Source organism: Peromyscus maniculatus, chromosome 2, assembly GCF_049852395.1.
Source record: "Peromyscus maniculatus bairdii isolate BWxNUB_F1_BW_parent chromosome 2, HU_Pman_BW_mat_3.1, whole genome shotgun sequence".
NCBI lineage: Eukaryota > Metazoa > Chordata > Mammalia > Rodentia > Cricetidae > Peromyscus > Peromyscus maniculatus.
This window is the reverse complement of record NC_134853.1, coordinates 107,143,916-107,157,651: the sequence shown is the minus strand read 5'-3', so window position 1 is coordinate 107,157,651 and position 13,736 is coordinate 107,143,916. Positions and strand designations below refer to the sequence as shown.

The 13,736-nt window shown below is 39.7% G+C and overlaps 1 protein-coding gene across 6 annotated transcripts in view; it reads right to left on the bottom strand.

Annotated features, from left to right (window-relative positions):
• The window catches only part of Adamtsl1 (ADAMTS like 1), a 933,106-nt gene that overhangs the window by 203,178 nt on the left and 716,192 nt on the right, over positions 1–13,736 (bottom strand). For all 6 annotated transcript variants that reach the window (XM_076564473.1, XM_076564474.1, XM_076564475.1 and 3 more), the window contains one exon: positions 3,270–3,381. In XM_076564473.1, coding sequence (XP_076420588.1) covers positions 3,270–3,381 — 112 coding nt within the window. The remainder of the gene's footprint in view (positions 1–3,269; positions 3,382–13,736) is intronic.

The following is a 13,736-nucleotide window of genomic DNA, read 5'->3' as shown; positions in this document are numbered from 1 at the left end:
AAAAATACTTTACCATTTCTCCTCAAATCAAGTATCTGCCTCATATTTTGTAGGCTTCCTTTTCCACTGTTTTCATATATCTCTTTCCAAAAAGCTGCTGAGAAATATTTAATTTTATTTATTATGTTTTTGATCTTTCTGACCTGTTTTGTGAAGTTATGAAAAGCGGTAATCAAGACTTAGACTCTTGGAGTAAAAATAAGTAAACATCAAGAATCTTAAAAGTTCCTCCCCACCCCTGAATATTCTTCCTGGCAGGCAGATGAGTTATTACAAAATATGTATTCAGAGACAAGATCGAAATCATTGAGGGGCTTGCAAAGGCTCTAGAAAGTCAGAAGGAGGCTTTTGAAGCCAGATTTCCTGGCTTGAGGCTGTGTTCACAGACCACCCACAAAAGTTAATTGTTCATTAAAGACCTTAAAAAAGAGCTTTAAAAATTCTACTGGGAAGATGAAAAGCATCGAGAGCAGAAAAAGCAGTGGTCAGGACACACATCCATCTAATGTTTTGCTTTATGGGAAAGTTAAGCAAAATGACATTTTAGAGCAGTCAACATACTTTTACTTTTCGACTCCGTCATCTTCCAAAGCAGCTAATTTTATAAGCTAAATACTTTGGAGTTTTCCAGAGAATGGTTTCTACTCAAGGACAGAATTTATCAGGTGGTAAAACATGGGAAGAAATAAATGATTAAACAGAGGGTATGTTTTTTAAATCCTCGTTCTTCAACCTAAACCCACTGCTTCAAAGTTCTTACACACCATGGAGTAAAGATGTGGAATGAAATCAAAGGACCAAGATGGTATGCTGACACTGCCCTCTGAGGCATCTCAAGGCTGTGAACATTCTTCACACCTGGCAAAGTGGCCAGTCACTTGAATCTGAGAGCAGGGAAGCACATGGGAACCCACAGCTCTCTTCTTGGATTTTAAGACTGCTCCATGGAGAGAAAGGAAGACACTACATCCCTCACACTCCATGGGGCACTTTTGCTTCTTCCTGGGCTTCCCAATAAGATTTCCTATGAACAGAGGCCTGACACTGGAAAACCATGGATAATGCTGCTTTTCCATGTGAGTAAAATGAGACCCAATGTGGTTGGAAATAGAAGAAAGTAACACTAATTGCTTTATTTAATAGTAAGCCATTGTCAAGGTCACTGAAATTATACTGTCACAGAAACTCTGTGTGAAAATGATATAGGTTGCATACAATTGAATTGCTGTTTTATGAAAGGTATGGTTTACATTTAAAGAGAAAAAATATTGCATTAGATGCCCTTTTCTTTAAGTCTGTTTTCTGTATGGCTCATTCATAGATGTATAGAAATTTATTCTCATGAAATATCAACATAATTGATAGTTTTTTTGTTTTCTTTTTTCAGGTCTCTCTATCTCAACCTCTCTATCTACCTTTATCTATCTATCTGTCTATCTATCTATCTATCTATCTATCTATCTATCTATCTATCTATCTATCTGACTTTTGAGGCTGGAATTACAGATAGGCAGCCACATCTTCCCAGTATTTACATAGATTCTGGGCATTTGAACTTGTATTCTTTTGCTTTCATGATGAGCTCTTTACTGAGCCATCTCCTCAACCTAGCAGTTTGTTTTTAAAGAAAGTAATTTTCTATTCAGGTCAGCTGGATCAACTATAGAAATACTATTGCACTGAAACACAAACATACTTGATAGTCGTTTGGCTCATTATTTTTAAGTTAAAATCTGTGCTGATTAGGCTTTTCATCAACTTGACATGAGCTAGGGTCAATTGAGAAGAAGGAGCCTCAAATGAGAAAATGCATCCCTAAGATTTGCCTGTAGGCAATTCTGTGGGGGCATTTTCTTGATTAATGATGGATATGGGAGGCCAGTGCACTGTGGGTGGTGCCACCCTGGACAGGTAGTCCTCAGTGGTATAAGAAAGCAGCTGAACAAGAGCTAGTAAACAATGTTTCTACATGATCATTGCTTCAGTTCCTTTCTCCAGGTCCCTGCCTGAGACTGTGTTGAGAGCCTGTGATGTAGAAGTGTAAACCAAATAAATCCTTTCCTTCTCAAGTTGCTTTTGTTCACAGAGTTTTATCACAGCAATAGAAACCCTAACTATGACAAAATACAACACTGCTTTTAGAACCACGTTTAGTGCTTTGTTCATATTATATAGACAGAAATAACACAGATATTGGGTGAATTGTGTCATATATTCTTACTGTTTTAAAAATACTGATGGACATTCATTTACCCCAATTTTGAGGTACTATGATTTTAACCATTGTGAATAATTCCAATGTGGATGAACTATTTAAAGTTATTCAATCAATCAGCATCCATGAAACTAGAGAAAACAACTTTCAGATGTACCAGTTTTCAAAGGAATATATATGTAATTTTAGACCTATTAGAATAGAAAACAAAAGATAACCCACAAATGTTGATGATCTAAAATACTCACACATTTAATTTTCTGGAAAGATTTTGGTAATATATGCAGCCACAAAAACAAACAAACAAACAAAAAATCAAAACAAACCATAAAACAAAACTCAAACTCCTTTATCTAGTGGTAACCTACTGCTGGATTTTGAAGGACAGACTGGCATTATGTTGTTTATTACATTATAATAGTATAACATCTAAAAGAACCAAGCAGTCTCCTACAGGGAAATGACTAAATTACTAAAAAAAAAATTCAAAGAAATGATGACATGCCTACTATAATTATGAAAAACAGAAAATGGTGAGAAAACTCTTTTCTAGTAACACAAGATGCTGTGCAGGACATGGATGCGACAGTATGGGGACAGGAATTTATGGGATGAACGCATGTCTTTCAGTGTGTGGTGATGGGAATAGGCAAAAATGCACTGAGTTTAAGTCAACAATGCAGCATTTTTTTTCTTCTGGTTATAAACTTTCTCTAACGGAGCAAGCCTGACAAGCATCTTTACTTGCTTCCTGAAGAAGTGACTTCACTCCACTAGACAAGTCTATGCATAGGTGAAAGCAAGTGCCACAGGGTTAAGCTGCTGACAGATATGGTATTACTAGTCCTGGCTTTCCATGATGCCAAGGAAAGAGGTATTTGCTATGAGCTTCCACAAAGGAAAAGCTTCCTGGGGCAGCTCAGGGGTGGCTTCAGGAATTGGCTCCATTCAGAAGAAGGGGTTCTTCCATGTGGAAGTGACTCCACTCTTACAACATCCAGCTTTTTCCTCATCGAGGAGGTCTGGGCTAGCTAGGACGAGAGAACACTATTACCTCCTCCACAGGTTGCTGAGCATGGAAAGAAGTCCGTTTCCCTCCATCGGTGGATGATAGGCTGGTAGAAGATGAACTGGACCGTGCTGTCTGCAGGCCCTGAGTCATGGATCTGTAGGAACAAAACAGGAAAATTGGGAGTATGGCGGGAGTGTGGTTGACTTCCAGGTCCCTGATAAGCTTGATGGAGAATGCACGGTGTATGGAGGTCTTGGCTATGTGAGGGTCTGAATGGGCCTCAAGTGGGAAGACACTTCCACTCACCCTGCTATGTATCAGAGAATGGTTCTCATGGTATTTTTTTTTTAATCATTCTTACCTCTACAGAGCTGATAACTAAGAAGTATGGTGAAATCTCTGTTTGAGACTATACCACAGCTCCTTTCCCCTTCTTTTTCTACTTTCCTGGTAGAGACCATAGAATTATGTGGACTTCTAAACATAGGTTCAGAAATAATCAATATGGTCAAGTATGGTGATGTACACCTTCAATCCCAGCACTCTGGAGGATCTCTGTGAGTTCAAGGCCAGCTTGGTCTACATATTGAGTTTCTGGACAGCCAGGGCTATGTAGAGAGACTCTGTCTCAAAAACAAAACAAAACAAGGCCAGAAATAGACAATTTATTTTAAGGAAATCATAAATGCCATACACTGCAGAAAAAAAAGATATTATCTGTAGTTGAGAAAGAGAAAACATCAAGAATTAAGATGTTTTTCCCATTTAGGGACATGCATGGGTCTTCCTGTCAGGGTAATGATTCATGTATGTGAATGTGCTAAGTCACTAGTTGGAAGTCAGTTAAGTGCAAATTCTTGGGCCCACGCCCAGAGATTTAGGCAATTCTAATGTAGATATTCCAGAATACTAAACGTCAAGATACTAAGTTATAAAAGCAACTACTTTCAAATAAAACTGGTGCTTTTGGAAATTAAAACTTGTTTTTAAAAGAGGGAATACGAGACAGTTAATTTTTAATGGTTCCTAAAATTACAAGGTTGAGCAAACATACTTCAACTACAAGAGAAGAAAAAGTACCTAACACGAACAATGAATTTCACGAGGACTGAATGATGTGACAGTCAACATTTACACTGCTGGGTCAGGCTGGGACTGTTTGTTATATTAAGAGAGATTCCAGGAATAATGACAGAATTACTTCTCACACCAGCTATATATTGTGATGACTAGAAAAGCAACAGAGTCACATGGCCTAAGCCTTTACATATTCTTAAGTGTCCCTAATGTCTCAAATACTGCCCTTTATTTAGCCAAATAATGGAGCTGGCTCCTAGACTATTTTAAAGACAGCCCTATCTCTCTACTGCTGATCTTGGTAAGTAGCATAAATACCTAGGACTCAAGAGAAATAGGAATAGTAGATAAGAAGGGTAAGAAAATCAGCATGTGTCAAACTCCAGACTGACTGCAGAGTGTAGATGAGAAGATGAAATTGTTCTTCCAGGAAGTCTGGGAGATGCAGAGAGGAGGGAGACAGAGAAAGGTCAGAAACCTACAGATCATCTCATTTGACACTGGTACTCAGATCAGTGAACCTTTAAGGCCTTTTCTAATTGGAGCAAACAGAGATAAACCTATCTTAAAACAGACACACACACACACACAAAAAAAAAAGAAAGAAAGAAAGAAAAAACCCAACCAAAAAAGCAGCTGATGTGGTAGTGTCTTAACCAGAGGAGTGCACTGCCTATACATCAGTCCTCCACAGTCTCATTTATCAGACTGCTGGCTTACAGAACCAACATTCATCTCATTATTTGCTAAGCTTTTGTTTGATTGTTTTACTCCAACATTCCCTCACTCTTTTTTTAGAGATGTGATTATCATGTAAGAAGCTATTAAAAGACGACTCTCACTTGAACCCAAAAACCCTGAAAAATTGGGAGAAAAAAATCTGAGACCTCTTTTCTATTTTAGTCTCTGCTACTATGGTATATAAAGTATATGATAGGTTTCTGCCAACTGTAACCCATCTAGAATCACAAGGGCACTTGCCAGTCTGAGAGCACTGTCACTGAGGTGGTTGACATTGTGGGTACAGGTCAAAGATGCACAGCAACAACTCACATAGAGCTCTCTTTTATTCTTCTGCCCTCAGTAAAATAGCAATAAGCTGCAGCTGTGGGAACCCATGACAACCAACACCCCATCTACCACCTATTTTGTTAGAGTCTTTTTGAGAAGGCTAGCAATGGAGGCCTGGGCACACAATGGTAGGATCATAACTAGTTATGGTTAAAATGAGGAGGCCTTGTCTTGGAATAGTTACATGGTGTCCAGTTGCCTTCAGATCTATTAAAAGGACAACAGAGATAGAGTCAGTCCCTTTATGGGCTCCCTGGAAGCTACTGATAAAACCCTTCATAGCCCGTGAGGAGGAGATGGATGGCAAGAAAGCATTTTGGTTTTCGGAGGAAGGGTCAGCAGACACCGTGGTGAAGGAAGGAGATGTGGTGGATGCTGGAGAGTGGTGTCCTGTGTGAGTCCCATGGAGAGGCTAAAGAACGAGTATAGGTGCTGAGGCTGAGAACTTATATTTGAAGAGATCGAAAATGAAAAGGAACCCTTTCAAATGGATTAAATGAATCATGAGAAGGAAGAGCTCTTGCTTAATAATCTGGCCTGGTTTTGTCCATATGTGTTACATTTCTGCTTTTCCTGTTTCCATAGTCATATTTTTTGTTTAACAATGACAGTGAAGGGCAGCCCTTACCACATTCCTACCATGGCTGAGGTCCATTTTATTTATATTAAATTTCATCTCAAGACAGTGATTTTGCACATTTAAGTTACAATGAGAAAAAAAAAATGAAGCCCAGGTTCAGTGGTTTGTTCAAGGTTGCCCACCTAAGAAAGAGCAAAGTAGAATTTGAATTCGGGTCTATGTATCTCCAAAGCTGCTGCTGTCTTTAGGGTACCATAGTGGTGCCATGATGAAATGTGCATTCCCCTTTTTCCATACCCTCATTCCTACTATAAATGTTTCTTTCAATTTTCATTTTAAAGTAAAGACAAGTGCTTAAAATAAAGATAAGGCTGACATGATGTGTATTTCTGGTGGTCTAACAGTTGCTCATGGAGATGGGCCAGCCATCGTCTTTTGTTCTGGTTTTCTTCATTCTGGATCACTCAGCCCTTGTTATCATTAGCTCTGCAGTTCCACAAACCCTAAATCCTCAGACATCACGTGCTGGTCCCCAAGAGTATTTGCAAAGCTTCAGTTTGACACCTTAGAATGTTGGTGCAGGGAGCAGAACACATCTGGCATATGTAATTTTGACCTCCTTATGCTAATAAGAATAAAAAATGTTCTGGACCAAGCTCTTCTTCCTCTAATTGCAAACATTTCAAGGTTTCTAATTCAGCTTAAGGACGTCTTACACTGAAAATGAATGGGAAGCTCATAGTTGACAGCGCCTTAAAGATGGAGTTGGATGGAGGCACAAGTGTGTGTGGAGAGGGGAGATGGTTGACCTCTGAGTCTGTGTCAAGTTTCAGGAACAAAGGAGACACCATAAACACATAAAAACAGCATCAGTCCACAGTGGTCCCCAGATGAAGGACCCTGAGAGTGCCCTTTCCTTCTCTATTGAGAAAAGGGGAACTTGTGAGCTTCTCTATGTTACCTGGCTAAGTACCCCCTTCTCCCCATCCCCCGCCTCCTGCTGATGCCAGAACCTCTGTCCCAGACAAGCAGGTGGCATTGCTGGCCTCCTCTCCCCTCCCCCACCATGCTGCAGGGAAGCTGCTACTCTGGACTTACAAAGGGAAGCCCTGGGTGAGCGGCCACCCAAGGTGTGAGCTGACTGGACTGCAGCAGCTCTTGGGGCATTCTGTCTCCCTAGTGATTTGGGAAGGCTTAGAGATTGTGGGAATGAGCCAGCCTACTTCCTAGAACAAGGAGTAAATGGAATAAAACCCAGGTACCTGCTTCTTAAATGTCTTGGTCTATTGTATCCGATGAAGGGCTATTTTGGTAATTGTCAGAGTACTACTTCCTCAAGTGCGTGAGAAAAAAAGTTTTAAATTCTCTTGTTTGGGTTTTCAATGACAGGCAATAGTAACCCAATCTTTACAGCACCAGGTGTCTGGGAATTAAGTGGGGCATCACTGTTCCCTCATTGTCCCTCTCCACAGCCTGTCACCTCATGTTCCTTTGGATCATCACTTCTTTCTTTGTCATCCTCTCCAACGTTTGGCATAGAGTAGGTGCCCGAACAGTTGCTAAATAAATCGATGTATCAGTGAACAAATGGCTTCTAAATGAATCATCATCCTGCTGAGTACTTTTGGAATAAGCTATGGTTTGTGATAAGGTCTTAGGATCACTGTCATATTTTCAATACACGTGACAATTATTTTAAAGACGTTCAGCTTTTCACCAAACGATACGTCTCATGAAATGAAGCAGAGCATTGAAAAGTGATCTCTGCCTAAGACCACTCTTGACCCTCTGTCAAAGACTACCTCTTTTGCTGGCAAGATGGCTGAGAATGTAAAAGCCCTTGCTGAAAAAGCCTAACAATCTGACAGAACTGACTGTGGAAAGTTGCCTTTGACCCAAGAATTGAAGTTCTTGTCATACAGGTCTTTCACTTGCTTGGTTAGAGTTGCCCCTAGGTATTTTATAGTATTTGTGGCTATTGTAAAGGGTGTTGTTTCTCTAATTTCTTTCTCAGCCCATTTATCATTTGTATGAAGGAGGACTACTGATTTTTTTTTTTTTTTTTTTTTTTTTTTTTTACTTAATCTTGTATCCAGCTACTTCACTAAAGGTGTTTATCAGCTGTAGGAGTTCTCTGGTAGAATTTTTGAGATCATGTATGCATACTAACACATCATCTGAAAATAGTGATACTTTGACTTCTTCCTTTCCAATTTGTATCCCCTTGATCTCCTTTTGTTGTCTTATTGTTCTAGCTATAACTTCAAGTACTATATTGAATAGATTTGGAGAGAATGGTCAGCCTCCATTTTGTTCCTGATTTTAGTGGAATCACTTTGAGTTTCTCTCTATTTAATTTGATGTTGGCTGTCGGCTTGCTGTATATTGCTTTTACTATGTTTAGGTATGTTCCTTGTATCCATAATCTCTCTAAGACTTTTATCATGAAGGGGTGTTAGATTTTGTTAAAGGCTTTTTCAGTATCTAATGAGATCATCATGTGGTATTTTTCTTTCATTTATATGGTGTATTACATTGGCTGATTTTTGTATGTTGAACCATCCCTGTATCTCTGAGATGAAGCCTACTTGAACATGATAGATGATCTCTTTGATGTGTTCTTGGATTTGGTTTGTGAGTTGTTAGTTGAGTATTTTTGCATCAATGTTCATGAGGGAAATTGGTCTGTAATTCTATTTCTTTGTTGAGTCTTTGTGTGGTTTGGGTATCAGGGTGACTGTGACCTCATAAAAAGAATTTGGCAAAGTTCCTTCTGTTTCTATTTTGTAGACTAATTTGAGAAGTATTGGCATTAGCTCTTCTTTGAAAGTCTGGTTGAATTATGTGCTGAAACCATCTGGCTTTGAATTTTTTTGGTTGGAAGACTTTTAATGACTGCTTCTATTTCTTTAGTGCTGTGGGATGGTCTGTATGTCAAATTACTCTGATTGGTCAATAAATAAAACACTGATTGGCCAGTGGCTAGGCAGGAAGTATAGGTGGGACTAACAGAGAGGAGAAAAGAAAGAAAAGGAAGGCAGAAGGAGTCACTGTCAGCTGCCACCAGGACAAGCAGCATGTGAAGATGCCGGTAAGCCATGAGCCACATGGCAAGGTATAGATTTATGGAAATGGATTAATTTAAGATATAAGAACAGTTAGCAAGAAGCCTGCCATGGCCATACAGTTTGTATGCAATATAAGTCTCTGTGTTTACTTGGTTGGGTCTGAGCGGCTGGGGGACTGGCGGGTGACAAAGATTTGTCCTGACTGTGGGCAAGGCAGGAAAACTCTAGCTACACTTTAGGGGTTATGAATCTATTTAAATTGTTTATCTGATCTTAATTTAATTTTGGTATGCGGTATCTATCAAGAAATGTGTCCATTTCTTTTAGATTTTCCAGTTCTGTGAGTACAGGTTTTTGAAGTATGACCTAAACTCCCAGGAATCTACAAGGATGACCCCAGATAAGACTCCTAGTAACAGTGGATACCTAACCTGAGCTGGCCATCTCCTGTGATCAGGCAATACTTCTAGTGGAGGGATTGGGACACCAATCAGCCATATAACCTTTAACCTACAGTCTCTCCTGCCTATGGGATGTAGTGGAGTAAGGGTGGCACAGAGACTGTGGGAGTGGCTAACAAATGAGTTGGGAGTGCTTGATCCAGAGGCTGGATTGCCTAGAGACCCAGGATAGAACCAAACAGGATTGGAGAAAAAAAATGTCAATGTAATGATGTCTAATGGTATTCTGTTATACTCATAGATTGATGACTACCCCAATTGTCATCAGAGAACTTTCATCCAGTAACTAATAGAAATAGATGCAGAGACCCACAGCCAAACATTAGGTCAAACTCAGGGAAGAGCTTTGCTGAAGAGAGGGAGGAGGGATTATATGTGCCAGAGGGGTCAAGGACATGGCAAGAAAACCCACAGACACACAGAAACAACTAACCTGGGCTCATAGGAGCTCAAAGTCTAAACTGACAACCAAGGAACCTGCATAGGTTTGGCATAGGCCCTCTACATATATGTGACAGTTGTCTAACTGTGGGACTCCTAACAGTGGGAGCAGGGGTTGTCTTTGAATATTTTACTGGCTTTTGGGACCCTACTCCCCATACTGGGTCGCCTTTCCCAGCCTTAATACAAGGGGAGGTGCCTAGTCTGACTGCAAAGTGCTGTGCCTTGTTTTGTTGATACCCAGGGGAGGCCTGCCCCTTTCTGAACAGAAACAGAGGAGGAGTGGATGGGCGGCAGGCAGAGTGAGTGAGAGGAGAGGAGAGAGGGGAAACTGCAGTTGGGATGTAAAACAAATAAATGAATTTAAGTAAGGAAAAAAAGAAGTGCTAGTTACTAGTGGAATGGAGCATGGACTCAATCTTCCCACTGTCAGGAATGCTTGATGATCTTAGCATTTGGAAATTCTAAAATTAAATACTTAAAAATTTGTAGCATTCAACTTTGCCTTTATATGCCTTAAAGAATTTTCCAGCACTTTGAGAATTGTGGACCTCAGTATGGAAGCACACATTTTGAGCTATTGGCCCTAGCTCAGGGTGACATGGTATATGGCTCTAGCTGATGCTGCCATGACTTTGGGCAGTATGCTAGAGATGCCTTTCTAGGAACAACAGAGGTCATGAACCAAGGAGCAAAATGGTTAAAGAATGAACCTGAAAGGCAATGCTGAATGGAAGAGCAGAGCTGAGGCTAGGAAGACCATTGCAGTGTTCAGGAGAAGGAGGGCAAGGACATGAAGGACCAGAGCAGACATGGGGAGGGCAGGATAGCACAGGGCCATGCTCAGCAGTAAGAGTGAAAGGTTGCTTCTTGGCTCTCCACCTGGAGCCCTGCTGTCTGACATTGTATGAAGCTATGAAGCCCGACAAGAAATGCAGCATCCCCAAATTAGCTCATTCCAAACACCATCAGTCTCTTTCTAAACTTGGGACCCACTCTGCATCCAAATTGAGTGGGAAGACAAATCACTATGCAATCATTGACTGCTTTGCTGTCCTACAGTTGACTTCACTTTTCCTCTCGCAGTCTCCTGGCTTAGGACAATGATTTTTGACTCATCAACATGGGATATCCAGTGGGGGAGGTATATTATAGGTATATTCCCAGAATCTCCCAGGTATCAGGGAAGTGTGGTCTAGACTGAAACAGCGCAGTTCAGCCTCCAAGGGAGAAAAGAATGGACTATTTTCAGTCTTTCCCAATATTCACAGGCTGCCCGTGCCTCAGAAAGTCTTTCTTAATAATATGAGCCTATACTGAATATTATTAGCTTTTACTATCTATTTTTTAAACTTTACTTTTCAATTATGTGCAACATTACTTTCTTCTTGACCCAGTGTTTTGTTTCCTAAATGTCATTATAAACTAGGTGAAGGTAGAAATGCATGCAGACAGCTCACTTACACTTTTTCTTTTCTTTTTTGAGACAAGGTTTCTCTGTGTAATCACCCTAGCTGTTCTGGATCTTACATTGTAGACCAGGCTAGCCTCAAACTCCCAGAGATTAACCTGCTTCTATATGCTGAGTGCTGGGATTAAAGATGTGCCCACCATAGCATGGTCTCACTTACTCTTGTTCCTGAGCATTTTCTAAAAGAAGGACATTGAGACATGAGTGTTCCATAAACTTACTGGATAAGAGAACTTATACTTTGCCCTTATTTATTTCTAGGCTTCTTTTCAAAATATCTCACAGAATAAAAACACCTTTGGGTACTTGATTATGTGCATAATTATGCTCAAAGTTTTCTGGGGAAAAATAGAAAAGGATTGTGTCTGCCTAACACTGATTCCAAGTGGGAATCACAAACTATGTATCATTCCTGTAGAGTACTAAAACTGGCCATTTTTGTGATGTTGCCATTTGCTACTTTAGCTTTGTGCAGTGATGCATTTGTTAATTAACCAACATGTAGCTAAATGTAATGTTCCCCAGTGTACATACACTTCAAATCACCATCTACAAAATAAGGCATACAATCAATGTTTGTTAATTTTCTAAAATTCACACCAAAATGTCACACTGGCAACAAATGAAACAATGCTAGTCTTCTTATGGGGTGCTCTACCTCCATAAATTCAGTTTTGTAAATTGTCTTCCACTGGAGATGACTGTTCTCCACTGACCAGTACATGAACTGAGTCAGGTTTTCAGCTCTGCATATGCCTACTCTTTTCTCCCTGGCTGTGTGCTCCCTCTACATTCATAGCTCAGTGTTCACCATGTTTCTTTTTGTCTAATCTGAATTCCTTCATAATCTATTCAAACAGGCAAACCCACAGCACATCTCAACACATGGGAAGTACTTTCAAGATTAGAGCCAATCAGAGGTTCTGGGGAAGGGTGGACTTTATCAGGGAGGGTGATTACCATTTGCCAAATCTGCAGCTTCAGAACAGACACATGCAGCACAGGAGGAAGGGTTGACAAGCCAGCTAGTTGCCCCCAGTGATTCACATATTGGCAGATGTCATGGACATCTACTTCCACATCTATTTATTTTATTGGACATACCTGCCCAACTGTTGCTGGGGCACCAATTGTAAACTGATCAGCCTGTGACCATCTTCAGAGAAGAAACTTTCTGCTATTGTGTAGAGCATGCACTGTGATTTGTTGACTGGCAGTTAAAGCATTTTAAAAAGACAGGAAGGAAGTAATTTAATTCTATCCACTTTTATACACACCATCTCATTTAATACCCTATGGGGGCTCCATTGGGAGTGGTCCTATCCTGTTACCACTTTATGAAGGAGTAAATAGGCTCAAGCAGATAAAACATTATACAAGAGGTCACACAGCCAGGAAGCAGCAGGACATAGTAAATTCTAGAATGCTTACCCATCATAGCACACAAGCATTGCGAAATTTGCTTGTATAACCAATGTTTGGTGTTTAAATTTTTTTGAAGAAATGTTTCTTCAGGGAGAAAGATGAGTCAATGTAACTAAGGAAGTAAAAGGTCTATACCCTAAAAAATGTAAAATATGGTGATAAGAAATTGAATGAGACACAAATGAATGGAAAGTACATCATGCCTATGTATTAGAGGAATAATGTTAAAATGTCTACATGTCTACATCATCCAATGTGACCCATAAATTCAATGCTATCTTTATCAAAATTCCAAAGACATCTTTCATAGAAATAGAAAATGATTCAAAAATTCTTATAGAATAGAAAATTCGAGTAGACAAAGCAATCTTGAGGCCAAAACAACAAAGCTAGAGGTATCACACTACCCGATTTCTAAGTCTACTCTAATGGTACAGTGATCAAAACAGCATGGCACTGGTATGAACCCAGAAACATGAACCAGTGGAACAGAACAAAGAGCCCACAAATTAACCCAGGCATTTTATGGTCAATTTAGTTTTGACAAAGTTGTCAAGGACACAGAATAAGGGAAGAAATATTCTCTTTAATAAATGGAGTCTGGGAACCTGGATGTCCCAGGTCAAAAAATAAATTAGACCTTTATCCTTAATCATACACACAAATAAGCTCATACTCTTTCATACACAAAAATCAATGTATATCCTAAAACTATAAACATACTTGAAGAAACACAGGGAATAGCTTGATGACATGTGTTGGTCTTAACAATGATTTGGGGGGCTGCATAATCTCAAATGAAAAGGCAACAAAATCAAAATAAAAACATATTATATTAAACTAAAAAAAATTGTACACAGCAAGAGAAACAATCAACAGTATAAGGAGAACATCCCAGAAAATGGGAGAGGATAT